Raw genomic sequence first — 26,298 nt, 5'->3', positions numbered from 1 at the left:
CAGTTAAGGTGATGGTGGAAGGATTAGGTGGGATGTGAGAAAAATCCTTTCCATCCAGTGGGTGGCACATCTCTGGACAGGTGGTTGAGGCAGAAACCCTCAACTCATTTAAAAGGGACCTGGATCTGTATTGGAAGCTCTGTAACCTGCAAGGCTACTGACCAGGTGCTGGAAAATGGGATTAGAATGGGCAACATGTTCATTCAGCCAGCAGAATGGGCCACTTTTAACAAAATGGGATGAAAGGCATCTTTCTATGTTATATTTTTTCTATGGTTCTAAATAGAGCAGTGACAACCAAGCCAGAGTGAAGTTGCTGAGCCAGGTAGTACTTAACACAGTTAAACCGTGGGTGGCACAGTGGTTAGCACTGCTGCCTCACAGCGCCAGAAATCCGGGTTCAATTCCCGCCTCAGGCGACTGACTGTGTGGAGTTTGCACATTCCCCCCATGTCTGTGTGGGTTTCCTCCCACAGTCCAAAAATGTGCAGGTTAGGTGAATTGGCCATGCTAAAATTGCCCATAGTGTTAGGTGAAGGGGTAAATGTAGGGGAATGGGTCTGGGTGGGTTGCGCTTCGGTGGGTCGGTGTGGACTTGTTGGGCTGAAGAGTCTGTTAACCACACTGTAAGTAATCTAAACAGGCAGGTGTCAACCGTTACCTCACACACAGGGGCAACTAACAATAAGTGCTTTGATATTCCAGTTTGGTAACAAATGTCCCTTCAACTTTATTGTTTGAGAACAGATTTCGAAGACAGAATGCACTAAATGCCAGTACTACAACCTCCCACAGATGGGCAAAATGAAAATGATGAAGGTCTAGAGGCTCATAAAACTGCAAGGTTGCCAAGGAGCACAGAAGTAGTAAAGGCACAAAACAAATCACATTCCAAATGGCCATGGTATGCCATGCTATGGAATTCAAGAGCATAACCTAAATACTACGTCCCTACTGAAATGTGCTGCATGATTGAATGAAGGGAAAGAAACAAACTAGTAGAATCTATATAAACAAGAACAACAATCTACACTGCTGTGTCTCGTTTCATGTATTGTCCTTGCTGACTGAAGATTGTTATTCATGGCTTAAGCTCACATACCACTAAATGGCAAAGTGAGGAGAAGCCAGCTGTACTGATAGAGTCATAGAGATGTACAGCATGGAAACAGACCTTTCGGTCCAACCTGTCCATGCCGACCAGATATCCCAACCCAATCTAGTCCCACCTGCCAGGACCTGGCCCATATCCCTCCAAACCCTTCCTATCCATATACCCATGCAAATGCCTCTTAAATGTTGCAATTGTACCAGCCTTCACCACTTCCTCTGGCAGCTCATTCCATACATGTAACACCCTCTGTGTGATGAGGGTAATATGTTTGAGTAAAGCACATGGACTTCAACAAGGTTTTGATAAGAGTCAAGGAGAAAGTGAGGGCTGCAGATGCTGGAGATCAGAGCTGAAAATGTGTTGCTGGAAAAGCGCAGCAGGTCAGGCAGCATCCAAAGAACAGGAGAATCGACGTTTCGGGCATAAGAAGGGCTTATGCCCGAAACGTCGATTCTCCTGTTCCTTGGATTCTGCCTGACCTGCTGCGCTTTTCCAGCAACACATTTTCAGCTTTGATAAGAGTCATAATATTTAAGCAGTATCGAGATATTCACTTACATTGCCATAGTCTCCAGGACTATAGGCAAGAAACTGGAACAGGGGATCAATGTGATCGGATCTTTGTGGATAAGTGTGGACACAGTGATAGGCTGAAAAGCCATGATGTTCTGTAGTGTCTATGAGACTGATGAGGAGACAGGTCCCAAGAACTACCTCAGCAGGTAAAAGCACTGAACCCACAATGTTGGCATGATTCTACACAACACATTAGCAAACCGAACTACCTGATTTCCCATGTTTATATAGCACCTTTTAATAAAATAAAATGGCCAAAGATGTTTTGCAGGAATGCTATAAAGAACTAAAGCAAAATGCTGTGGGTGCTGGTAATCTGAAACAAACATAGAAAGTGCTAGGGAGATGTGGCAACGTCTGTGGAGAGAGAAACAGAATTAGTACTTCGAGTCTGGTATGATTTCTTCAGAACTCAAAGGAATTGGAAAATGTGTTCAAGTGTCACATGTGATGACATTAGAGCAAGTGATCAGAAGTCTGGTTATAAAGGGAGGCCACAAGTTGTGACTGAAGGAGTAAAGAGAGACAGTGAGGCAGTCAGGTTTTTGAAGGGAACTCCATTGACTGTGCTCCCATCAGTCGAAGACCTGAGACATGGTCACAAGGATGCAATGATTAATACTGGAAATGCTTAAGAGCCAGAACTAGATAAATGTCGATATCTTAAAGAGTTGAGGGTCTAGAGAAGATTACAGTGTTGGTGATAAGGTGGGGAATAAGGTGAAGAGGTGTGCTGGTGGTCAGGCAAGGGAGGACATATGGAGACTGGGGGAATTTCCAAAGACATCAGTTTTAAAATTGAGGATCTAATATCGAGCTGCGAGCACAAGGATGATGAGTGAATGGGATTTATTGTAAGGATATGTGTCCTAGGATGACTTCAGGTTTATAGAGGTTACGGGAGGGGAGGCCTGAATAGGATATGCTGGAATAGTCAAGTCCAGAGATAAAAAAGGGAATGATGAGGATTTCAGCAGCACATCAGCTGAGTAAAGGGCAGGGTAGGACAATATTACAAAGTGGAATGAGGCAGTCTTAGTGATGCTGCGAATATATCATCGGTAGTTCATCTTAGGATCAGTTATGAAACTAAGGTTTCAAAATCTCTAACAGCATTGCTTTGTGTTACTTGGTGCCATATACACACCATGTATGTAGTACTGTTACTAACTCAATGGTTGTGTAACCTGAAACCTGACTTTTAGTTTCAAATTCTGGAAGACAATATAAAGGGAAGAGGAAGGATATGAACATACTCAACAATATTAAGAAATAAATATCCAGAAATCACCCAAACTCCCTGGGGAGAAGTCAATCACTCCTGTTCCTGTTTGCAAATGATTCATAACCATTAAGGACGATTAGTCTTTTCACCTCCAACTCCTCTGTCGAAATCTAACTAGGCAGGTGCAAGTTATTTTCCATGAATTTCTTGTTGCTTATGCTTTGAGGTAGTAAGGAGACAAAAAGGAGTCATCTGCCAGTAGTCTCCGACTCAGACACAACAGTATTTCATTTTGAGAATTTAACTGAGAGTGTTGACAATGCTGTGATTCTAAACTAAAAGCAGAAAGAAAAACCATTCGGAATTGATCACATTAAACACCTTTGAATATTAGATACTTCAAATGAGCTTTTGAATTCCACTGATAAAGTACCGCCTCTGGGGAAATCGATGAAAACTAACGTCTGATTCTGATTTGCTGAAGTTCGGTTCCTCCTGGTGTTAGATGTCAATATATGCACATGCTGCGTTAGTGATTTCATCGACTTAAGTTCTTTGATGGCATATATACATAATGATTTAGTCTACAATGATGTAACTAATGCAAAGTTTGCATATTCCATGACTTGACTATTAGATCTAAATTCTGGAATGGACATAATTTGAGGAAAATTCCTCCTTTAGAAGTTAATCAGAGAGAATTTCAATGTTGTTCATACCTGTGACACCAAAGGATTAATGCTGGTTGTTCTAGGGGCACTAACACAAGTTTAATAAGTTAATACACTAAACATTGCAGGTACTAGCCTCAATTTCAGTGATCAACATACGGAAGATTCAAACAAGGTGACAACATCTCTAATTTAGAAATGAAGAAGAAAGGAATGAAACATGTATTAATGTCCATCCATTCAGAGCTTTCATATTGGCAAAGATAACAGACCCCAAAGCAAAATGTACAAAATGATGCATATATGAATAACTTTGATACTGATTACAGCTAATGTAACAAAATAGGTGGACTACATATAATGGTAGCAATATACTACTCTTCGCAATTGTAGAAAATACAATTTTAATATTTATTCTTTCATATTTGTTTAGCTTTAGAAATATAATGGCACTATGTGCTGTTACAAAAATACCCACAGTGTCCATTCACAAACACTATAGATTTTACTGATAGAATATCTTGACAATGATTGAAATCATGGAAACTTATATGACATCGTCAACACTTGTATCTCATTTCAAATAATGTTCAGATTAAATTGGGGTTTTATTTTACATTCTTGACAGTCAGACATGTCAAAAATCCTCTGTTTTAAAATTGCTAATTAAAACTAACATTAGAGGTCCTTATCTACACCTTTATGCTTCTATATCTATTTTCTGCCAAGTTACCAGCATTGAATATTACATACTGAATTTCATCAACAATCAATGACACAACAGCCTTCTCAATCTGTTTTGCAAGTGCACAAATCAGGGTGTATTATAAGCTATGTATATTTGTGTACTGGAGCTTGTGGTACAAGGTCACATGGACAGAAGTTTGGACACTGATCGCATAATGGATTTTAGGCATTTGACATATACCCACACAGATGCTGAAGAAACACGTTGGCAGGACAACTCCAAAGCACACTACTGGAAGACAGACAAGGAATCTGAAGTTGGGTCTGGTATTCACAAGCATTGTGAATATGATGATACCATTGTCAGGGTAACATTTGTCAACATTCAAGGGGCTGGATTTGTATTCCAAAGAAAGAGAGATATTTTTAATCCTTCTCTCCTGCACTGGTTCTCAAGCTACACGTGCTGGTTAAGTTCACACAGCCACTCCACAAAGATAATCCACATACCTGGGATACCCGGCTCTCCTTTCTGTCCTGCAAAGATCTGACCTGGCTCAATTGTTCCTGGGGCACCTGGAAGGCCAATGTCACCTTTGTCACCTTTATAGCCAGATCCGCCTGGGTTTCCGGGCCTACCTGGGATGCCGTCATTACCTGGAACAGATAGAACGGATTTTTTTTATTAGAAATCCTGGGAAATAAAGTTACTAATTGCTAAAATTCACCTGGACAGTTAATTTAAAAACTCAAGTTTCTTGCAAAGATGAGCCATGTGAGACAAGTAGTAAATTATTAGGGAATAATTTAAATTAAAGCAGTTTGTTGGTGTTATTTATGTTTATCCTCAACTCCATCCGATGTGACCCAGATACTGAATTCTACTTTGACATTTCGAAGTGGAAATTCCTCCCTGTGAGTGTCATGTGTTGAATTTCTTGGGAGTTTGAGACCCACAAGTAAAAGCTTTCAGGTGCTGCTGAAGTTGGGTCTGGAGATGGATGAAGCTTGAAAAAGCCAGAGAGGGCTGCTGTGCCAGGAACGCATGCCTAAGGCAGTTGGTGAGGCAAGTTCAGATTGGGCAGTGAATGGGGCATGCAAGCCTTATCAAGAGTATGTGATGGAGGCTAACTGGGTTTTTCAGCCATGCTCTAGTTTCCTAATGCTGTCAGGATGTGGTTGTGGTGGTTGTGAATTCAACATTAGACCAGAATGACAGTGCTCCAGATATACCTTACAGGCTCTCCTTTCCTTCCACAGTCTGGGAGAAGCCCAAGCTGTCCCCTTGAAGCATTTCTGCACCACATCACAGTTATACCACATGCCTTACCCCCAAATGGTGGCTTGGCTGCTTTTTACATTGTAAACCTGAAGCTTAAATCTGTTCAGTATTGCAGCCAGCTGTTCCTCTGTATCCAATTGCCCTTCCAGTCTCCAGGGACTGCTCACTTCTGTTATTTGAACAGGGTACCCATTTCTCTGCCAATTAAGTGATCACCAAGGTCAATATCTTAATGGGATTTTATTTGTCACCTTGGAAATGTTACAACTGGCCCCAAATCACTGATTCTTGTGACCAGGCACAATGTGCACACCTAATATGTTCCAATACAGGATTGGTTTAAAATGCTGTTGGGTTTCATTTAGGTATTGGGACATCAATTTGCTGTTATTAATAAGGTTCCCAGCAGGGAATGAATTGCATTAAAATTATAGATTGGCAGGGAACTGCAAACACTATGTTTTTCTCCCCTGCTACTTACCTGAAAGTCATGGAGAGATGAGCTGCTGATTGCAGGGTTTTTTTCAGAATGGAGACTAATCTTTTTATTTGCCTACTTTGGATTTGACCAGCTTCACTTTCCACTACTGACACAGTAGCAGGTCCACCTCCAAGCTTATGGACACCTCAACACCCCACTATTTGGCAGTCTCGAGACAAAGTTAAAAACAGAACATAGGATCCATCCATCCCTGAATTCTAACCTTCAATATTAAAATCCAGCCATTGGCATCATTTTGGTAATCATCAGAGCCTGAACATCGCCATAATTTGTGCAAATCAAAAACTGGGCATGGAATGTTTGGTGGGACCAAACCAAAGTCTTATACAGGGTAAGAATGATATTTTGAGTTTGCTATGTAATAGTTATCTAAATATATATCTTCATGCAAGTTTTTCTCATCCCTCCAATACTGGACATCATCCATGTGTTTCATGAACCATGACCACTCTAGGTCCATCTCTTGTTCCATGACTATAAATAGTCACTGTAAATCATACAAACATAAGTGGTACTGTGCAAATGATAGAAATACAGAAAAGAAAAAGAAAAAAAATGCAAGTATCATACTCAATTGATTGAATTTGAATGATTTGTGTCTCTGGGAAGCTACTGCTGGAAGAAGGAAACCAAACTCACAAACTCCAGAACTAGTGTAGCCGTGCTAACCTTTTGCTCCTTGAAAACCTGGAGCACCTGGAGGACCAGGAGAACCCGGAGGGCCTGGCGTTCCCATTACACCCATATCACCCTTAGGACCTAGAAACAGACAAGAAATTAAGCATAAGTCTAAATAACGAAACTGAGGAATATCACAGTCCTGTAAATTAATCTGTAAAACTGTTTAAGTTTAGAAGTAGTGTAGGGATGGTAAACTGGGCAGCTGGATTTCATCATAATACTTGCCAGGAAGTGCCATCAATGTTGTTTGGGTGCTCCATCTCAATTCTCTGCTGCATGCCTTTGGTATCTTTCACATTCCCACTCTCTGTTATAACATGAAAACTGCCTGATTCACTCCTTACTGATTGCACTTCAAAACTGTGGCACATGATGCTGGGTAATTTTGTGAAAGGTTTTAAAAATAACCAAGATTAGAGTAGTGCTGGAAAAGCACTGCAGATCGGGCAGCACCCAAGGAGCAGGAAAATCGACGTTTTGGGCAAAAGCCCTCAATCCTGATGTCTGAAACATCGATCTTCCTGCTCCTCAGATGCTGCCTGACCTGCTGTATTTTTCCAGCTCTACTCTAATCTTGACTCTAATCTTCAACATCTGCAGTACTCACTTTCGCCTAGTTGATTTTAAAAATAACCAGGTCATTCAAGTCCTTCTGATCAAAACATTGATCTAATCCAGTATATAGCAGAAAGCAGGTACTTCTAGACTATTAATGGAAGATTGTTAATATTGTGCTGGGTTTATGACAGGGCATGTAAACATTGAGAGACATAGTCTGCTTTTGATTAAGGATAATCAAGCACTGATTTCCAGAAACCCAGAGATTGGAAGTTTTTGAGCAGTTTAGAAGAGTACTGACTGGGGCCCAAGGTACAATATAACTTTCCTGCTGGAAAAAAAAGTGTGGAACAGTTTGGATTAAATTACCTCGGTAGAAAGTTAGTATGTGTAATTACCGTACCAAAAGTGTTTGGTTAGAAATCTGCAGGCAATTGAAAGCTCTCAGTTTTGTCAGTATTCACATAAGATGTCTTTACAACTTACAAGAAAGATTTGGATCAAATTTAAAGATTTGAGATAAAGGAGTAATCTCTCTAGATTTTGATCACTGTAAAGTGATGGCATTGTGAAATAAATGAAACCTTGTTTTGGTGTTTATTTTAAGATCTTTCAAACTGTATTCTACATTTAGGTAGTCTAGTTTGTTTTATCATTTTTCCTTCTTTGTAATAAACTTCTATTTTATTGTTAAAGAACATCTGCAGTCTTGTATGTTTATGGCTCAGTGACTTCCATGCTAACTAAAATAACAAAAGAAAATCTATCCATCCAGGTTTCATTCTGCAATCTGACCTGTGCAGTAGCAACATTAACTGGGATCACTTTTATCAGAAAACACCATGTGCATCCTATCAATCCCTTCCCGATCTATCCATCACACAACCAACTAAATGGATCATCCATTTCTCTTTGAGTGAAACATGTGAAAGGCAAGAACTTATTCCATCACAATGGAAGAAAAATTCAATGACCAACCATCCCATCTAACTAAAATTTGAAACGCTGTCCAGGAAGAGAACAAGAAACAAAAAGATGACTTAGTTTAGGATGCATTCTTCAAGTTGGAAACCATATCCAGCTTCAAAGGTTGCTTCTCACCTTTAGTTTTGTCTTACCTGGTGGACCTGGTAACCCATCCCTTGCTGGTATTCCAGGTGTTCCTGGAGGGCCAACTGGACCTGGACTGCCTGGGAATCCTGTGTTTCCCTTCTCACCAGAAGGGCCAGGGATATCTAATCCTGGAGGACCAGGATCTCCCTTTTCACCAGCGCGACCTGGCAACCCTAATTGACATCAAAGAGCAGATTAGCACCAATGTACATAACAGTAAACTCATGCCATGATACCATGAATTCAAAACTTCAGTGAACAATTTGGATTCTGCTGAATATTTTCTTTACTAACTGATTCTATCTTGCGGTATCCTGTTACGCACTAAAGTCATTATTACCCCTCAGTATTCCAATGTTAATCAGCGGCATCTTATCTATTTGCTCGACTCTGGAGACTCTGGGCCCACTGTTGGTGTTCTCTGCAATAAACTCTTTCTATGTACCAAGGAACTGTATTTGCAAGGAACTGAACCAAGGCTGGACTTCAAATTGATATCCTGTAATAGATTCTGATTGTGATTTGTTAATACAACAGTTAAGGATTCAGTCTTAGACATCAAATAATGAATTTACCGATTTCACTCTTTCCGTTCCAATAGGAAACAGCTTGGAAACAGCAAGACCTGCAACACCGCGGTGCCAATTCTCTGACCCTTGTATACTCCTAACACACATTTTGCTTGGATGCATGGAATCAATGGACTTACCAACATCTATGAAGGTTTATGTAACTATCATGTTTAGTTTCCGTATACTTGAATGTGAATATACACACGGATAATTATAGATTGATAATCTCAAATTGTGATATTTACTTTCTCCTCTGATGATTCAATTTGATATTGTAATGATCAAACAAATCCTTGAATTTGATTCATCCATTCAATGGAGATCCACATGTTATGAGAAACTGCGCTAAAAGAAAACCTACACAACTTCACAGTAAATAAAGTGGCAGATGTTCATTCGCCCTGCCTTAATTTACTGATTAAGCAATACATTCTACATAAGTAACACCTTGATATGTAGCAAGATGCTGTTTCATCTGATCGTCCCCTTCCTGTTTTTCCTGTGAGCACTGTGGGAGCTGTTTTCATGCTTATTGTGACACAGGAGAGCAGTGTCCTCTAATGAAATAGTTTTCAACAAGTGCCAGGGCTGGCACTTCCAATTTAATTGTAGCATGAATCAGACAGATTGAGAATAAAGCTTCTGATGCTCTGCTCCAACAATGCACAGAACATCTGTCTTAATGGAGCACCAGTGTGTGATGTTCACATTCCTTTATGAGACGTCCTTATGAGTTCTCTGACTGAGGCTTATTTCTCTGAGTACAATGCCTTGAAAGCTGAGGAACTTTGAAAATAGCATTTTGCATCCAGAAAGATAATTTGCTTATTCTGAAGTCAGTGCTCAAAGGATTGCAGAGTAAGGTGCAATTCAGACTGAAACAAGATTAAGACAAAAGCAATCAGTTAACATCTCCCCAAAATAAATTCAATGGTAGACCATTAAACCGCAGACACGTTACTGATGCAAGTACCTGGTTGACCTGAATGGATTCAAGATTCACGGCATTGGGGCCACCAGGGAGACGGGAGTCACCAAGCAGTTACAAGTTGCGTATAAGAGGAAAGCCAGTCATATACGCAACTTGTAACTGCTTGGTGACTCCCGTCTCCCTGGAAAGCCAGTCATTAATTAGAAAAAAGAAACCAAGCAGGTTGAAGTTAAACTTAAACTTCAAGTACATGCTAATAAAACATTTTAGATTTCTGCAACTATTTAAAATAATTCAATAAATCCCAAGTATCAATACTGATGTTTTACATTTTGAGGAAGATCAGATAGCTTCATTAAGTGTTCCACATTCAGACTGGCATTGCTCCTGTGTATTAGCTCAGTTGATAGCAGTTGTACCTCTGAGTTGTAAGGTTCTCAGTTTGAGTCCCACCCAAGAATTTGAAAACAAAACTTAAGGCTGATTCTTGAGTGCAATAATGAGGAAGTGCTGCCTAACAGAGCTGCTGTTTTTTGGATAAGACATTAATCAATAGCCCAGCCTTCCCTCTCTGGTGCACATAAAACAATATACAATACTATTTGAAGAAAAACAAGGAAGTTTTCCCAGTTACATAGCCAAGATTTATTCCTCAATCAACATCTAAAAAATGGATTATTTACTGTGGTCCATTTCCCTTTGTGGAAGCTTGTTGTGTGCGACATTTTCTGCACTCAGTAGGGGTGACTCAATGGCACAGTGTTTAGCACTGTTACCTTACAGTGCTAGGGACCTGGGTTCAATTCCACACTCAGGTAACTATCTGTGTAGAGTTTGCACATTGTCTATGTGGGTTTCAGCTGGGTGCTCTGTTTTCCTTCCACAGTTCACTGATATGTAGGTTAGTTGGATTGGCCATGGGAACTATAAGGTGGGATGCTCTACACAATAGGGATTCTATCATTCTGTTGTAATGGTGACTACAATTCAAACATACTCCATTGCCTATAAAATGCTGTGACATGTCTCGTTACTGTGAAAAGTACAACATATATGAAAGTTTTCATTGCTATACTTAAAACCATAGAAATGCTAGTTCACAGGAAAAGGCTATTCAGCTTATCATGTCTGAGAAAGCTGCTCCTCACTTTAATCCAACCGTCCAGCCCTTAGTTTGTAGCCTTGCAGGTTACAGCTCTACAGCTTCATATCCAGGACATTTTTAACTGAGTTGAGGGTTTTTACCTCAATCACCAATCCAGGCAGTGAATTCCTGACACTCACCACCCACTGGGTGAGAAGAATTTTCCTCATATCCCATCTAATCCTTCTACCACCACCTTAACAGTGTGCCCCTGATAACTGACCTCTCTGTTAGAGAAAACAGTCTTTCCAGTCTACTCTGTCTGGGCCCCTCATTATATTGTACACCTCAATTAAGTCACCCCTCAGTTCCTACTGTACTAAGGAAAATGACTCTATCCTATCTAATTTTTAAGCTGACAAAATTCTTAGAATTCTCTGTAGTCTTTCCAGAGCAATTACATCCTTCCTGTGATGTGATGATGGAAAATTCCAGCTGTGGTCTAACCAGCATTTTACAAAGTTCCAGAATTACACCCCTGAGTTTATATTCTATGAATTTGTTTGCTTTACCATCTTTCCCAACTGACCTGTGAACATGCACTCCAAATTCCCTCATTTCTTCTACCTCTCTCTTCCTATTAATTATATATTCTCTTGCTTGCTTTGTCCTCCCCAAATGCATTGTCTTGCTGTTTTCCAGTCTGAAATACACTTGCCACTTTGCTGCCCACTGAATGAAACCATTCTGAGTTAACAGCTATCCTCCAGTTCATCAATTTTTGTCTCAACTGCAAATTTCCCTATCATAACTTCCATATCATTAATATGTGCAATGAAGAGCAAGGCCGCCAATGTAAACGTATGTCAATGACATGATCAGTGCTGCTTCCTTCTCTCATTCTGAACTGGAAAAGTTTATCAATTATGCTTCATTCAGTCCATCTCTGACTCCTCCCTTCCTCAACATCTCTGTTTTCATTTCTGCGAATTGCCTGATCACCAATATCCATTACAAACTGATCAACTCCCACAGTTATATGGACGATATATCCTCACAGGGAGAAAGTGAGGACTGCAGATGTTGGAGATCAGAGCTGAAAATGCGTTGCTGGAAAAGCGCTGCAGGTCAGGCAGCATCCAAGGGGCAGGAGAATCGACGTTTCAGGCATGAACCCTTCTTCAGGAAGGGCAGATATATTCTCACACCCTGCTTCCACTAAGGACTCCATCCCATTTTCCTAGTCTCTCTGTCTCAGTTGCATCTATTCTGACAATGTCACCTTCTGCAGGGGGCTTCAAAACTGACCACCTTTTTCCGCACTACTGTGGTCAACAGGGACCTTAGCCATGTTTGACCCACCTCTCGCACTTCTGCACTCACCCCTTGATTTCCCTCCAGTTACAATGATAGGGTTCCCTTGGTCTTCACCTATCACTGCACCAGCCATTGCATTCAAAGGATTGTGAACCACCATTTCTGCCAGTTCCATCACCTCCAATAGGATGCCATGACCAGACACATATTCCTCTCCCCTCCCTCATTGGCATTCCACAGGTAATCTTCCCTCTGGGACATTCTGGTCCACTCCTCTTCCATTCCCAACACTTCCCCACACCCCCAAGGCACTTTTCCATCACCTTAACTGTGTGCCCCTAATAACTGACCTCTCTGTTAGAGAACGTGTAATACCTGCCTGTTTACCTCTTCCCTCCTCACTATCCAAGACCCTAGGTATACCTTCCAGATGATGCAGTGATTTACCTGTACTTCATTCAATCTAGTCTACTGTATTCACTGTTCAATGTGGTTTCCTCTACATTAGGGAGATGAAACACAGACTAGGTGATTGCTTTGCAGAATACCGACGTTCTGCTTCCAGTTGCTTGCCGCTTCGGCACACCACCATGTTCCCTGGCCAATATTTCTGTCATAGACCTGCCACAGTGTCCCAGCCTCAGCCTCAGTGCAAGCTCAAAAGACAGCATCTCATTTTCCGCTTGGGGATTCTGTAGCCTCTCGGACTCAACAGCGAGTTCAATAACATTAGAGTCTGATTCCATCCTTTCAGACTTTTTACACATGCCACACCCAGTCCGCTTACGACATGGATTGTTTTCAACAGTCACCCATTATTATGTATTCTGAGGCCTATTATATTGGTTGCTTTCAGTACAGCGCACACATTGGCTCCTATTCTTAGCTCTGATTATTACTTATTCAGCTTTTCTTCTGCCTTGGCCTACTATTCATAATCTCCATGTTTACCTATCTCTTTCATATCTCTATTTGGGCTCCATCTGCACTTATTTGCTCACCCCTCCTGTTTCCATCCACCTTCCCAACCTCATCTTTGGCATAAATGCCACTTTTTTCCTAGCTGCTGACAGTTCTGATGAAGAGTCACTGCACTGAAACATTAACTCTGCTTCTTCCTACAGATGCTGCCAGACTTGCTGAGTTTCGCTAGCAATTTCTGTTTTTGTTTCAGATCTCCAGCATCAGCACTTCCTCGTTTTATTCTGGTAACGGTCTCACCTTACCAAGAACTGGTCCCAATGTTGCACAAATCTGATGTGTGTCCTCACCAACTCCACCCCCTCCCATCCCCCACAAGTCCCCCCCACCCCCACCCTCAATACCAACACACCACCTTACCAAGCACACATTCACTCACTTTATTTCTACTTTCAATAGTACATGGTATTTGGAGTAGTCTTCAGATTATCACTTTAGATGCCCTTTCCAATCAAGTGATTTTCAATCTCTTTCTATAAAACCTGCTTTCATGACCTCATCGCCATTCTCATATGAGTTGAGCAGCACAATGGCTCAGTGGTTAGCACTGCTGCCTCATGGCACCAGGGACTCAAGTTTTATTTTACTCTCGGGTGACTGTCAGTGTGCAGTTTGCACATTCTCCACATATCTGCATAGATTTGCTCCCACAGCCACAAAGATGTGCAGGCTAGGTGGATTAACCATGGGAATTATGGGGTAATAGGGTAGAGGGGTGAAATGCTCTTTGGAGGTTTGGTGTGGACTTGATGGGCTGAATGGCCTGCTTCCACACTGTGTGGATTCTCCAATCCATATTGGTACCTACATGGGCCCCAACCTCTTTCTGATCACAATCTCCCAGAAGAATGTCCTGCAGCTGTTCTGTGGCATCCTTGACCCTGGCACCAGGCAGACAACACACCATCCTGGAGTCTTGTCTATACCAACAGAAATATCTCTCTGCACCCCTAACTAGTGTATCACAACTGCTCTTTTCCTCTTTTTATGAACCAAGGCTTGCCAAATCCTCAGGGGAAACCAAATTACTTTATTTGAAATACATTATTAGCCCTGTATCTGTAGCAGCCAAACAATTTACATCAAAACAACAAGTTTGGATAAATACCAGTTAATTTGGTTTTTGTTCCAGTGATTTTCATACAGGAGAACAAAATGTTCGCTAGGCTAAATGAGAGAACTTACATGATAATGTTATCACTTGAAGAGGCTGATAGGGTCGTGAGGGTTAAGATACTGTCTGCTATAAGCCTCTTCTGTCCATTAATTGATGGATAAGGATGTCTACTGCAATGAGTCCAACCTTCCCCCAATATCTCTCTTTGCAGAAAAAGTGATTTACAGTCTCTATTGCCATTATAAAAACTTACTTTGTGTAAAGGTCCCCTTTATGTCCCCTTTCAGTATCAGTACTAATGCATTTTATTGCAAAACTAGATCCTCTTGATCAGTATTTTGGTGAGATGAGTAAAGTAACAAGCAGCTCATGTCAAGTGCCCTATCACTTTTGTGTTTAACAAGCCAAAGGAAACTGTTATGAAAGTAGAATCTGATGACGATTGTCTGCTAAACCCAATCCACCAAACCACAACAGTATTGATACTTGAACATTTTTCGACTATTGAACAAACACACTATAAATTAAGAGGAGCATGGAGAAGCAAAAGGTTTCTGTTAGCAAGTGCAATATATTAGATGTCCAGCTGAAGCCATGCATCCAAGTGTACACTGTTGTTGGGAAGGCTCTTGTGATAGTGACCCAGATACAAGTCCCAACTGCTCCAGACGTATTCAATAATATCTGAACAGGTTGATTAGAAAATTATACTGTTGTTGGTAGTTACATGCATTAATCTTGCAGTGCACATCGCTTTTAGAACTTTAGTAGGGACCTGCTCTTTAAAAATCTTTGTACGAGGTGCAATAGTTTGTTACTGTTTGTTGACTCAGATTCTGTGGCTGTGCATCAACACATCAATCCAGCACATTCTCTTAGATTCTTGACACATTCTTAAACAGTCTCTGATCGTAACTGTAAACTACAACTGATTGATATGTAGATATCTTTACCATGCAATTTATATGTGATAATAAGGATTTAATTCTGACATAACTGATATAATAATTTCAGCCATGCGCACAGATAAGCAAATGACAGCTACAAGACAATGATTTATGTACCAGGATTAAAAGGGTGGTGATTTTCATGTCTGGCAAACTTTACTCATGAGTTCAAGTTCATGTAGATGTTTACAAATACATCATACACATCCACCTCATGCAGCAAGATTGCTATATTCTACACATGGCTTTGTGATAGTGAAAATTCTGTTCTCTCTCCATACACACAATCAAAGTTTGCCAAACATCTCAGGACATGAGTGCTCCATTATCACAATCAACTTACGGCAGTTTAACATCTCAAACTCTGGAAAACACCATTCTTAGCAAAACACAATAATGGCAAATTATATCATAAACAAAATAGTAACAAACCTATTTCTCTAACTTGTTCTTTTTACAAAAATCGAAGAAACTGCGTGACAGCTTGGGAAGAAAGCATATTTTGCACACAGCACTGGACAAGACAGACTGATTCCCAAGTTCATGACACCTTCAAAAATCACAGTTGCAGTTTCATATTATTCCTCTTTGACTGTCCTCAGGGGCTGTTTGCAGCATATGATCAGTAAGCTTCGCACATGAGCCATTGGGAGAGAGCACACCCTGAGTGAGTCACAGCCGGAGTGAGTGCATGTATCAGGGAATTTGGAGTGCAGCGGGAATTGAACTGTTAACTGTTACTTTTTCATTTTTTCCCAGGTTTTCTTTAAAGTTCGGTAGTCCAGTTAAAAGGTTAATAAGGTCGCTGATCAACTGTCAGTCATCTGAAGCAGAAAAAGAGCCTCAATAGATGTTGATTACTATTAAAGCTTAATTAGCGTGAGTCACCTTAGCTCAAGTTAAGGAAGGGACTGTTGGAGGTGTGAGATCAGTAAGCTTCATGCTCAAGCATTTGGGAGAGAGCACATACTGAGTGAGATGCAGTAAGAGTGAGTGTGTGGATCTGGGAATTTTGAGCACAGTGGGAATTCAGTGCAGTCGGGGAGAGATACGTTTTGCTTTTCTTTTAGCTTATAGTTTGTAAGGTTTCTTTTGTGGTTGATAAAATGTACTTTATTCTATAATAGCAAGGACCAGGGAAGAATGACCCGAGAGTAGGTGATTTCACTTAGTATCAAGCATCTTCCAAGAGGTTTAATTAAAAAAGGTAAGTCATTCGAGGAGAGCTCAAAGCTGTGGTGTGCTCTCCTTGCTCTTGGTGAGATCATTTCCAGTGCCTAGAACCAACACAGCTATAGCTCCTGGTTTTGGAGTTGCAGCAGTGGCTGGTTACACTGTGGAGCATTTGTAATATGGACAGTATCGTGGATAACATGTGGAGACTCCACAGGAAAGAAGGGAATGGATGATCACGATGCAGAGCAAGAGGACTAGGCAGGCAGTGCAGGAGTCTCCTGAAGCTACTCCCTGTAAAAACAGATATAATGCTTTGGATATTGTTGAGGGAAATGGTGTCTCGGGGGTAGCACACCAGACAAATTTATTGCACCACAGTCGGCTCTGCTGCACAGGAGGGGTGTTAAAAGTGTGGGAATGCAATAGTCATGTGGAATTCAATTGTAAGGGGAATAGACAAGCATTTCTGTTGCCACGAATGAGACTCCAGGTCTCCCTGCTGCAAGGGTCAAAGATGTCTCAGAGCGACTACAAGATATTCTGGAGGGGGAGGGTGAACAGCCAATGGTTGTGGTACACATTGGTACAAATGACACAGGTTAAAAAAAAGGATGAAGTCTTGAAAGCAGAAGAGTTTAGGAAACAAATTGAAAAGTTAAATTGCTGGGGATAATTTCTCTGGTGCTGAGGGATGACCTTACAGAAGTTTATAAAATCATGAAGTGCATGGATATGGTGAATAGTCAAGGTGTGTTCCCCAGGGTAGGGGAGTCCAAACTTAGAGGGCATAGGTTTAAGGTGAATGGGGAAAGATTTAAAAGAGATGTGAAGGGCAACTTTTTCACATAGAGGGTGGTACGTGTATGGAATGAGCTGCCAGAGGAGGTGGTGGAGGCTGGTACGATTACAACATTTAAAAGACATCTGGATGGGTATATGAATAGGAAGGATTTAGAGGGATATGGGCCAACTGCTGGCAAATGGGACGGGATTAATTTAGGACATCTGGTCGCCATGGACAAGTTGGTCCCAAGAGTCTATTTCTGTGCCAGGCATCTCTATGTTGGACCTCAAAGGTAGTGATTTCAGGATTACTATCAGTGCCACGTTCTAGTCAGAGTAGAAATAACAGGATATATGACATAAACGTATTACTGGATAGATCATGCAAGGAAGAGCGTTTCAGATTCCTGAGACTGGTTGTGGGGGAAGTGGGACCAGCACAAAATGGATAGGTCACATCTAGGTGTGAGGTACTCGGGGAAGTATTTGCTAGAGTGTTTAGGGAAGCTTTATAGGAAAATAGTAAGGGATGGAAACCAAGTCAAGGAGTCAGAGAAAGAGGAATCAAGGATACAAGCAAAAGACAAAAAGAGAAATAAGAAGAGTGATCTGCAGAGAAATCAAGACCAGGGTGAAACAGAGCCAGTAACAATAAAATAGGAATGGGACAAAGTAGTGTTAAAAAGACAAGCCTTAAAGGCTTTGTCCCTTAATGTGTAGAACATTCGCAATGAGTGGATGAATTAACTGTGCGAAAAGATGAAAACAGGCATGATATAGTTGTTGTTATGGACATTAGTGTGGATTGTATATAGACCCCAAAACTGTAGGGGTGATGTTGGGAATGACATTTGGGAAAATTGAGGCCCATGTAATAAAGGAACATCTGTAATTAGGGGTAATTTTAAGTTGCTTTTAAATTCGGTCAATCAAATTAGTAACAATACCGTGGAGGAAGAATTCCTGGAGTGTGTATGGGATGTTTTTCTGGCCCAATATGTTGAGGAACCAATGAGAGAACAGGTCATCCTAAACTGGGTGTTATATAATGAGAAAGGAATTAATTGGCAATCTAATTGTCTGAGGGTCCTTGGGGATGAGCATGTGATGGAATTCCTCATCAAGATGGAGAATAATGCAGTTGATTCTGAGATAAGGGTCTTCAATGTAAAGAGAGGTGACTATCATGACACGAGGCACAAGTTGGCTATGATAAATTGGGGAATATTACTTAAAGGGTTGATGGTGGAAAGGTAATGGCAAACATTCAAAGAGCACATAGGTGAACTTCAACAATTGTTCATTATTATCTCACACAGAAATAAAATGGGAAAGATGGTCAAACCACAACTTACAAGGGAAATTATAGATTGTATTACATCCAAGGAAGAGGCATACAATTGGTGAGAAAAACAATGGACCTGAGGATTGGGAGTGGTTTAGAATTCAGCAAAAGAGAACAAAGGAATTGATTAAGAAAGGGAAATGAGAGTAAGCTTGTGAAGAACATAAACACTGACTGAAAAAATTTCTATAGTTATCTGAAGAGAAAAATATTGGTGAAAAATATTGGTAGGTTCCTTATAGTCAGAAACAAGGAAATTTGTAATGGAGAACAAAGACATACAAAATACATACTCTGGTTCTATGTTCACAAAGGAGTACACAAACAACATTCCAGAAATGTTAGGGAACACAGGGTTTAGTGAGAGGGTGGAACTGAAGGAAATCAGTATTAGTAGGAAAATGGTGTTGGGGAAATTGATGGAATTGGAGGCTGTCAAATCCTCAGGGCCTGATAATCCATATCCCAGAGAACTTAAGGAAGTAGCCTTAGAAATTGATTTTTGATTTGATTTATTGTAGTCATGTGTATGTAAGTTTTGTTTTGTGAGCAGGACAGGCAGATTGTAGTAAGCAAGGACATACAGTTCATTGGGTACTTATAGAGAGTGAAGCAAACAGGTTACACTGCCAAGGAGGTGCACAAAGGAAAATTAATATTAACAAGATTAATATTTATTGAAATTAGAGAATCGATTCATCAGCCTAATAATGGCAGGCAACAGCTGTTCTTGAACTAGTGGTAGTCTCTACTCTGGAACAGTTCCTACAAATTGAAAGTAGCTAATGTAATCCTTCCATTTACAATGGAGTTAGAGAGAAAACCAGGAGTGCGGCAAATGCTGGATTCATAAAAGATTTAATAGCAGACCATTAAAAACAGTAGCAAGATTTGACATCCGCAACATGAATTTATAAAACAGAAATTATGCTTGACACATCGACTGGAATTTTGAGGATGTAACTAGGAGAACTGATAAAAGGGTGCAAGTGGATGCGGTTTATTTGGACTTTCAGAAGGCTTTTGATGAAGTTCTATGTAAGGGATTAGTATATAAAATTAAAGTGCATAGGATTGGGCAGAGTGTACTGAGATGCATTGAAGACTGGTTGGCAGACAAGAAAGAAAGAGTAGGAATAAATGGGTCTTTTTTGAACAGTAGGCAGTGACAAGTGGCATACTGCAGGGATCAGAACTAGGACCCCAGTTATACCCAAACTATATTAATGATTTAGAGGAGGGAATGAAATGCAATATCTTCGAATTTGCAGATGGTATACGAAGCTGGGTGGGAAGGTGAGCTGTGAGGAAAATGCAGAGATGCTTCAGTGTGATCTGGAAAGCTGAGTGAGTGAGCAAATGCAGGGCAGATGCAGGATAATGTGAATAAATATGATTTTGTCCAATTGATAGCAAAAATAAGAAAATGGATTATTATTTGAATGAATGCAAATCAAGAGAGGGGAATGTGCAGCATGATCTGGGTGCCCTCGTACATCCAGTCACTGAAGATAAGCTTGCAGGCAGAACTGGCAGTGAAGAGGACAAATAATATGCTGGCTTTTATAGCAAGAGTATTTGAGTACAGGACCAGAGGTGTCTTGCTGCAATTGTACGGAACTTTGGTGAGAGTTTACTTAGAATATTGTGTTTAGTTTTGGTCTCCTTAAGTGAAGAGGATGTTCTCACTATAGCAGGAGTGCAGTGAAGGTTTTTCGGATAGCAACACTGACATATTCACTGGGGTTCAGAAATAAGCAGGGAGCATCTCTTTAATAACCTATAAGATTCTTACAGAACTGGACAAAGTGGATGCAGGAAGGATGTTCCTAATAGCAGAGGATTCCAGAACCAGGCGTCACAGGCTTGAATAAACCATTTACGACTAAGGTGAGGAGAAATTTCTTCAGAGTGGTGAGCCAATGGAATTTACTACCACAGAAAGCAGTCGAGGCCAAAATATTGTAGCATGTAGCATGTCAAGAAGGAGTTGGATACAGCACTTGGAGCACCAGGGATCAAAGGATATGAGGTTAAGAGAGATCAGGCTACTGAGTTGGATCATCAGCCACGATCAGATTGAATACTGTGTCAACAGGATAAATGGCCTGCTCCTATATTCACGCATTTTAGGATTTTGTCAACAAGTAGGGATTAGGATTACCATAATTTGATATTTAGTCCCACTGGAAAATCATGAAGCAAATACATTAAGGTCCTGAATTTCCTTGAGAGAACTCACTGAACACTAGCCTTAGATTTGGGTTTGGTGGGATTAACTAGTTAAAAGTCAGCTTTATGTTGGTCCAAATATTCATAAGATGCATTGCTGAAATTCTCCAAGGCTTCTTAGACTGCACCCTCAGAACCCAAAACTACTACAATTTGGAGCGACAAGGTCAGCAGATATGAGAATACCACCACCTGCAGGTTGCCCTCCAAAACACTCACCATCCTGACTTGGAAATATGTCACTGTCCCTTCACTGATGCCAGGTTAAAATTGTGGAACTCTCTCCCTAACAGAATTGTCAGTATACCTACACCAGTGGTACAAGAAGGCAACTCACCAAAAACCTTCTTTGGGGAAGCTAGGGATGAGGAATGAATGTGGACCAGCGAATGACTCTCATGTTCCATGTGAGCATAAAAAAGACCCTTGCACACCATTACACAGCCAATGGCCAATGCTAACCAAAACTCTAGCTTCTGGTGATTAACAGTGGTGAAACATTCATCGAACTACTTCCATCCATGTGGCCTAGGTACACCCACAGCACTGTCAGGGAGTGTGTTCTAGAATTTTGATCCAGCAACAATGAAGGAACAGGGCTGTAGTTCCAATTTAAGATCGTATGTGGAGGAGGAGAATTTGCAGAGTGTAATGTGTGCATTTGGCTGCTGCCCATGTTTTTCTAAGTGGTAAAGGTCATGAGTTTGGAAGGTGCTGTCAAAGGAGCCTTGGTGAGTAATTGCAGAGTACCTTGTATATGGTATATGCTACTGCAATTTAATGGAGGAAGTGAATCTATAAGGTAGTTGGTGGGGTCCAATTAAGTGGATTACTCTTTTTTGGATGATGTGGAGCTTCTTGAGTATTGATGGAGCTGCGCTCATTAACGCAAGTGGAGTTGTATTCCATCACATTCCTGACTTGTACCTTGTAGATAATGAACTGGCTTCGTGTGCCAATATAAGGATGATCACACGTACATAAAAATTACATGGTTGGCACTAGCTAACTGAAGTAACACCTTCAGAGTAGGGGAGATTTCATTTCAACCTGGGAGGGTTGAATGACTTGTACCTATCAGAATTCATACCTGGTTGACCTGGAAGCCCAGGTGGGCCTTGTGGACCCGGGACACCTCGCCCACCTAATCCAGGGGAGCCGACTGGACCAGGAGGACCTGGAGGGCCAGTGAAACCTGGATCACCTGAGAAAGGGAAGAAAAGAGTTACAAAACAACCTTGGATTTTCTGACAATCAACGTTCTCTCTAGCACAGACTCGCAACCCTTGAAGTATTTTCATTTGCCCAAGGCTCATCTAAAGACAAAAGCAGCTGGTGGTTTCTGATTGAGGTGTCATCTTTTGAAACTCAGACAGGCAAAACAGGTATAGCTTGTATAAAGGGAAGTGAGTTACAATGAGTCGTCAGTCTATCCTTTCCATAGTTCCCTGTCTGGAAGATTCAGCTTAATGGATTTGGTATGGGTAGTCCTGATTTGTCTCTGGTTCTGTCTGGTCCAATCCTCTCTGAGGCCATATACAGGCAACTGGCATGTAGACAAAGAAAACAAGAGTAGAGGTCATTTGCATATTTGAATGATGGAAGTCGGGATTAACTATTATCATTCAATGTTCAGATGTCAGCACAGGATAGAGAGAAGAGACCTGTATAATTGGACAGCCGTATACAGGTGGTAAAATTGTCAGATTGCTTATGATTTTCCTCCCCAGGCAGAAAAATAGAAATACCACCCTCCAGTCATGACAGATACAACAAGTTTCTGTAGGCAGACTGGCACAATTGTCAGGTAAGGTGAAGGAGACCACTGTCTACATGGTAATGGTAACGGGGTCAGTAATAGTCAGTTTCAGAACATTTGCAGTGTAGGTGGAACTACAGCCCCTCAGTGCCACACTAGAGTGTGTCCCAGTTAAACAGAGGGATGCAAATAGCCTTTGGCAAAGGGATGACTGAATATAGGCAACAATTAGATCACTGTAGTGCCAATATTTTTGTTTGCTTGCTCTGTATTGTCTGCTTGAAGCACTGCATAGTTTTTTAAAGACTACTGCACAACTTCTTAAAGGAAAGGTTGGTGGTGCTTGGCAGGCATGTTGCAATGTACAGATTGCTGTACAACCCAAAGGAAAAGACTGAGCAATACAATTGCTATGATGGTAATCAAAACTTAATGGGAACGAGAAGACTAACATGAGTCACTCGCAGTTGTGAAAGATACTCACTATGTCATATTCTGGGATCGAAACTACATGGCATTGTGTAACAACTATTCATATAAGTAAACTGTAGAGCCTTGTATCTTACTAGGACGCATCTTAATTTACACTTAAGATTCTATCTGCATACTGAGTGGACTATGTTTGCTAACGTGTGTAAGGGAGATGGCCATTAATGTTTACAAAGTATCAAACTGATTGTGCCAATGGTAACCTGACATGGAAGGTATATGCTGGAGTGTAAGGCAACGTAGGTCTCTGGCCTTTTCCTGCAATGTCAGTTGGTAGACGAGTGTTGGGCAGCCACAAATTTACAGGAAAAGTGAAAGGACAACTTAGTAAATTAAAATCAAAAACACAGTCATGTGTGAAATAGTGAGCAAGGTTCTACATTCCATCATTCTGCAGGATTGGAGATGGAAATAGTCTCAAGAGTTGTGATTGATTCAGACTAATAAGAAGTTAGTGAGCAATGCTGCTGTAACTCATCAAGAAAATACCACGATGATCTCATCTGACACTCACTGAGTTGCCTTTATAGTATCTCTATAAAAGACTACCAAGACAGTTTGTGAGATTCTTTCAGACGATATGTCATGTACAGTACCTTTTGATCCAATTGTGCCATCTATTCCTGGTCGCCCTGCTTGGCCTGGTAATCCAGGGGTTCCTGGATCACCTTTATGACCTGGCAGCCCATTGATCCCTTGAGGACCAGGTGGACCTGGTGGTCCAGGAAGCCCAAAGCCAGGATCTCCCTGTTTGGAAATGGCAAGAGTCATAAGGTAGCTCTTACGAGTTACTTTTCTATGTTTATTCATTATTCATCCAAATTTTACAGGTACAGTATACAGAAATGATTGTTCAATATCTAAAGAGAGCTGAGACAAGGTACGATCAAATTAAATAGTGAAAAATTTAGAAGGGAATCAAGGAATCCTAAATCTCACATTGAGGATCTCACAGAGCATCGAAGGACTTGATTAGATTTCCTACAGTGTGGAAACAGGCCCTTCGGCCCAACTAGTCCACACCAACCCTCCAAAGAGTAACCTACCCAGACCCATTTCCCTCTCCCTAACGCACTTAACACTATTGGCAATTTACCATAGCCAATTCACCAGACCTGCACATCTTTGGAATATGGGAGGAAACCCACGCAGGCATAGAGAGAATGTGCAAACTCTACACAGACAGTTGCCCGAGGCTGGAATCAAACCTGAGACCCTGGTGTTGTGAGGCAATAGTGCTAACCACTGAGCCACTGTGCTGCCTTTGGAGGGTGTATTGCTTTTGAAGTATATTCCTGCTGTCATCAATCACTGCATGAAACAAGACCCCAATAAGGTATGTGCTGCATGACTAGGTTCGAGGAATCTAATATTTGATAGAAAACTTTACTACTTTTAGTTCCTCACCTTCAGTCATGATTGAGAGATAATGCAGCAAAGTTCCCCAGTGAAGGAATAAATGATTGTGACATGTTTTCCAATGACTTCAAGGGCACTTTTGGGAAATGTAACCATTTGCTTGGAAATCAAATTATAGTAACAGCTGTGGATGATGTATGAAAATTAGCTTAAACAGTTGGGAAATCCCCGAACAAGAAATGTCTGAATAAAGTAGTGGGTTACATCTGCAAGCATAGAGTACCAAGCGATTCTACAATTCTGAAAGCACAGATTTTGAAATCATTGCACTAGCACTGGGACTGGACCATTCTGAAAGTCAATTGTTGACCCAATTGTAAATACATACCTTTGATCCTGGGATTCCTGGTTGACCTGGAGTCCCATCACGACCTGGTCTTCCCGGACCTCCTGGAGCACCTGGTGAACCTGGTAATCCTGGCAAACCTGCAGAAATATAAAACAAGCAGGTATGAAATTCCATAAGGCCTTTACACCATCTAAGTTGTTTTTGGATCGTGACAAAAATGGTGAGCTAGGAGGTTGGATTTTTGTTAATTAGACAAGTAGCTCGTATCAGGAATTTTCTAACTTGGCAGAACCTGTCTCGATTAAAATGATTGCATTGAACTCAACCTCAACCCCAGAGATTGGGATTGTGTTGGACCCACTGACTCTGGAAGAAGAGCCCAAATGGCCATGGTGGGCCAGGGAGGTGGCAGCTGATGATGCATGATTCTTAAGGTAGCTGGTTCATTTGCCTGCCTCAGTTCTCTGGAGCTTCACCACTCATGACACCCACCTACTCTCCATGTTTCCTCCATATCCTCAATTTCGCGAACACGCCACTTTCATTGTCATTCACCCAGTAGGCAGAAAAGAATATCACCTTTTCCCAGCTGCTTACAATTCTGATGAAGAATCACCAGAGTCGAAACATTAAGTCTGCATTCTTCCCACAAATGCTCCTGAGCTTCACCAGCACTTTCTATTTGAGGCAGAACAGGACCCCTGCTTAGTTAATGGATCTGTGAGACTTGGAGTTCAGCCGTGCATTAATGGTGAGGCCATCTGGAAAGTATTTCAGTCTAAACAAAATGGTCAGGTGTTACCTATGGAGAAATGGAGGGTGGTGGAGGGGGCTTAAAGCTGAACCAGGGAGACACAGAATTACCAGGGAGGTGATGAAGGGAGCATGCGGGGCATGAAGATGGGATGGGGAATATATAAGCAAAGCCGGTAAGATATTTTGAGTTTATCTTTCAAAGACTCCGGAATTCATACTATGGTTCATGAATCCTCCGCGGGTTCATGAACCACATATCATGGAAACGTTGGACTGACTTTATGAAAATTGTAGGGGCGGAGCCAGTAATGGTTCCTAATGGACCATGTTGGGGCAGAGTGTGGGTTCACTACTAACACATTTCACCCAATCCAGTCAAACTCAGGGGCTCAGGGAATGAAGCTGATAATCCCAGAATCAAGTTCTGCCTGCTCTTTCTTTCAATGACTCTGCAAAATCTAGGTCGCTCACAGAGTTTCTTGCAGAAAAATAGGGAAATTGGGAGAAACAGATTTAATTTTACAGTTATTTTTAGTCAGGTCACTTTAGCATTTCACAATTTCATGTCCTCTTTACTCTCAACTTCAATTATCAAAGACCCTGAAGCCTCTTCAAGCAGCAATGGGCTGGTGCTAACCAATATTCATCTCTCTCTAGAAAGGCACTTAAAATATTATAATCTGTAGAGCTTT

The 26,298-nt window shown here is 41.1% G+C and overlaps 1 protein-coding gene across 3 annotated transcripts in view; it reads right to left on the bottom strand.

Moving 5' to 3' along the window:
* col4a5 (collagen, type IV, alpha 5 (Alport syndrome)) overlaps positions 1-26,298 on the bottom strand; it is a 259,440-nt gene that overhangs the window by 72,774 nt on the left and 160,368 nt on the right. For all 3 annotated transcript variants that reach the window (XM_087991900.1, XM_043705036.2, XM_087991901.1), the window contains 6 exons: positions 24,890-24,987; positions 23,739-23,889; positions 21,985-22,098; positions 8,415-8,582; positions 6,727-6,816; positions 4,784-4,930 (listed from right to left, as the gene is read on the bottom strand). In XM_087991900.1, coding sequence (XP_087848026.1) covers positions 4,784-4,930; positions 6,727-6,816; positions 8,415-8,582; positions 21,985-22,098; positions 23,739-23,889; positions 24,890-24,987 — 768 coding nt within the window. The remainder of the gene's footprint in view (positions 1-4,783; positions 4,931-6,726; positions 6,817-8,414; positions 8,583-21,984; positions 22,099-23,738; positions 23,890-24,889; positions 24,988-26,298) is intronic.

This window comes from Chiloscyllium plagiosum, unplaced genomic scaffold (genome assembly GCF_037043375.1).
Source record: "Chiloscyllium plagiosum isolate Xiang-an unplaced genomic scaffold, Cpla_swu_hap1 HiC_scaffold_11, whole genome shotgun sequence".
NCBI lineage: Eukaryota > Metazoa > Chordata > Chondrichthyes > Orectolobiformes > Hemiscylliidae > Chiloscyllium > Chiloscyllium plagiosum.
This window is presented reverse-complemented; position numbering and strand designations above follow the sequence as displayed.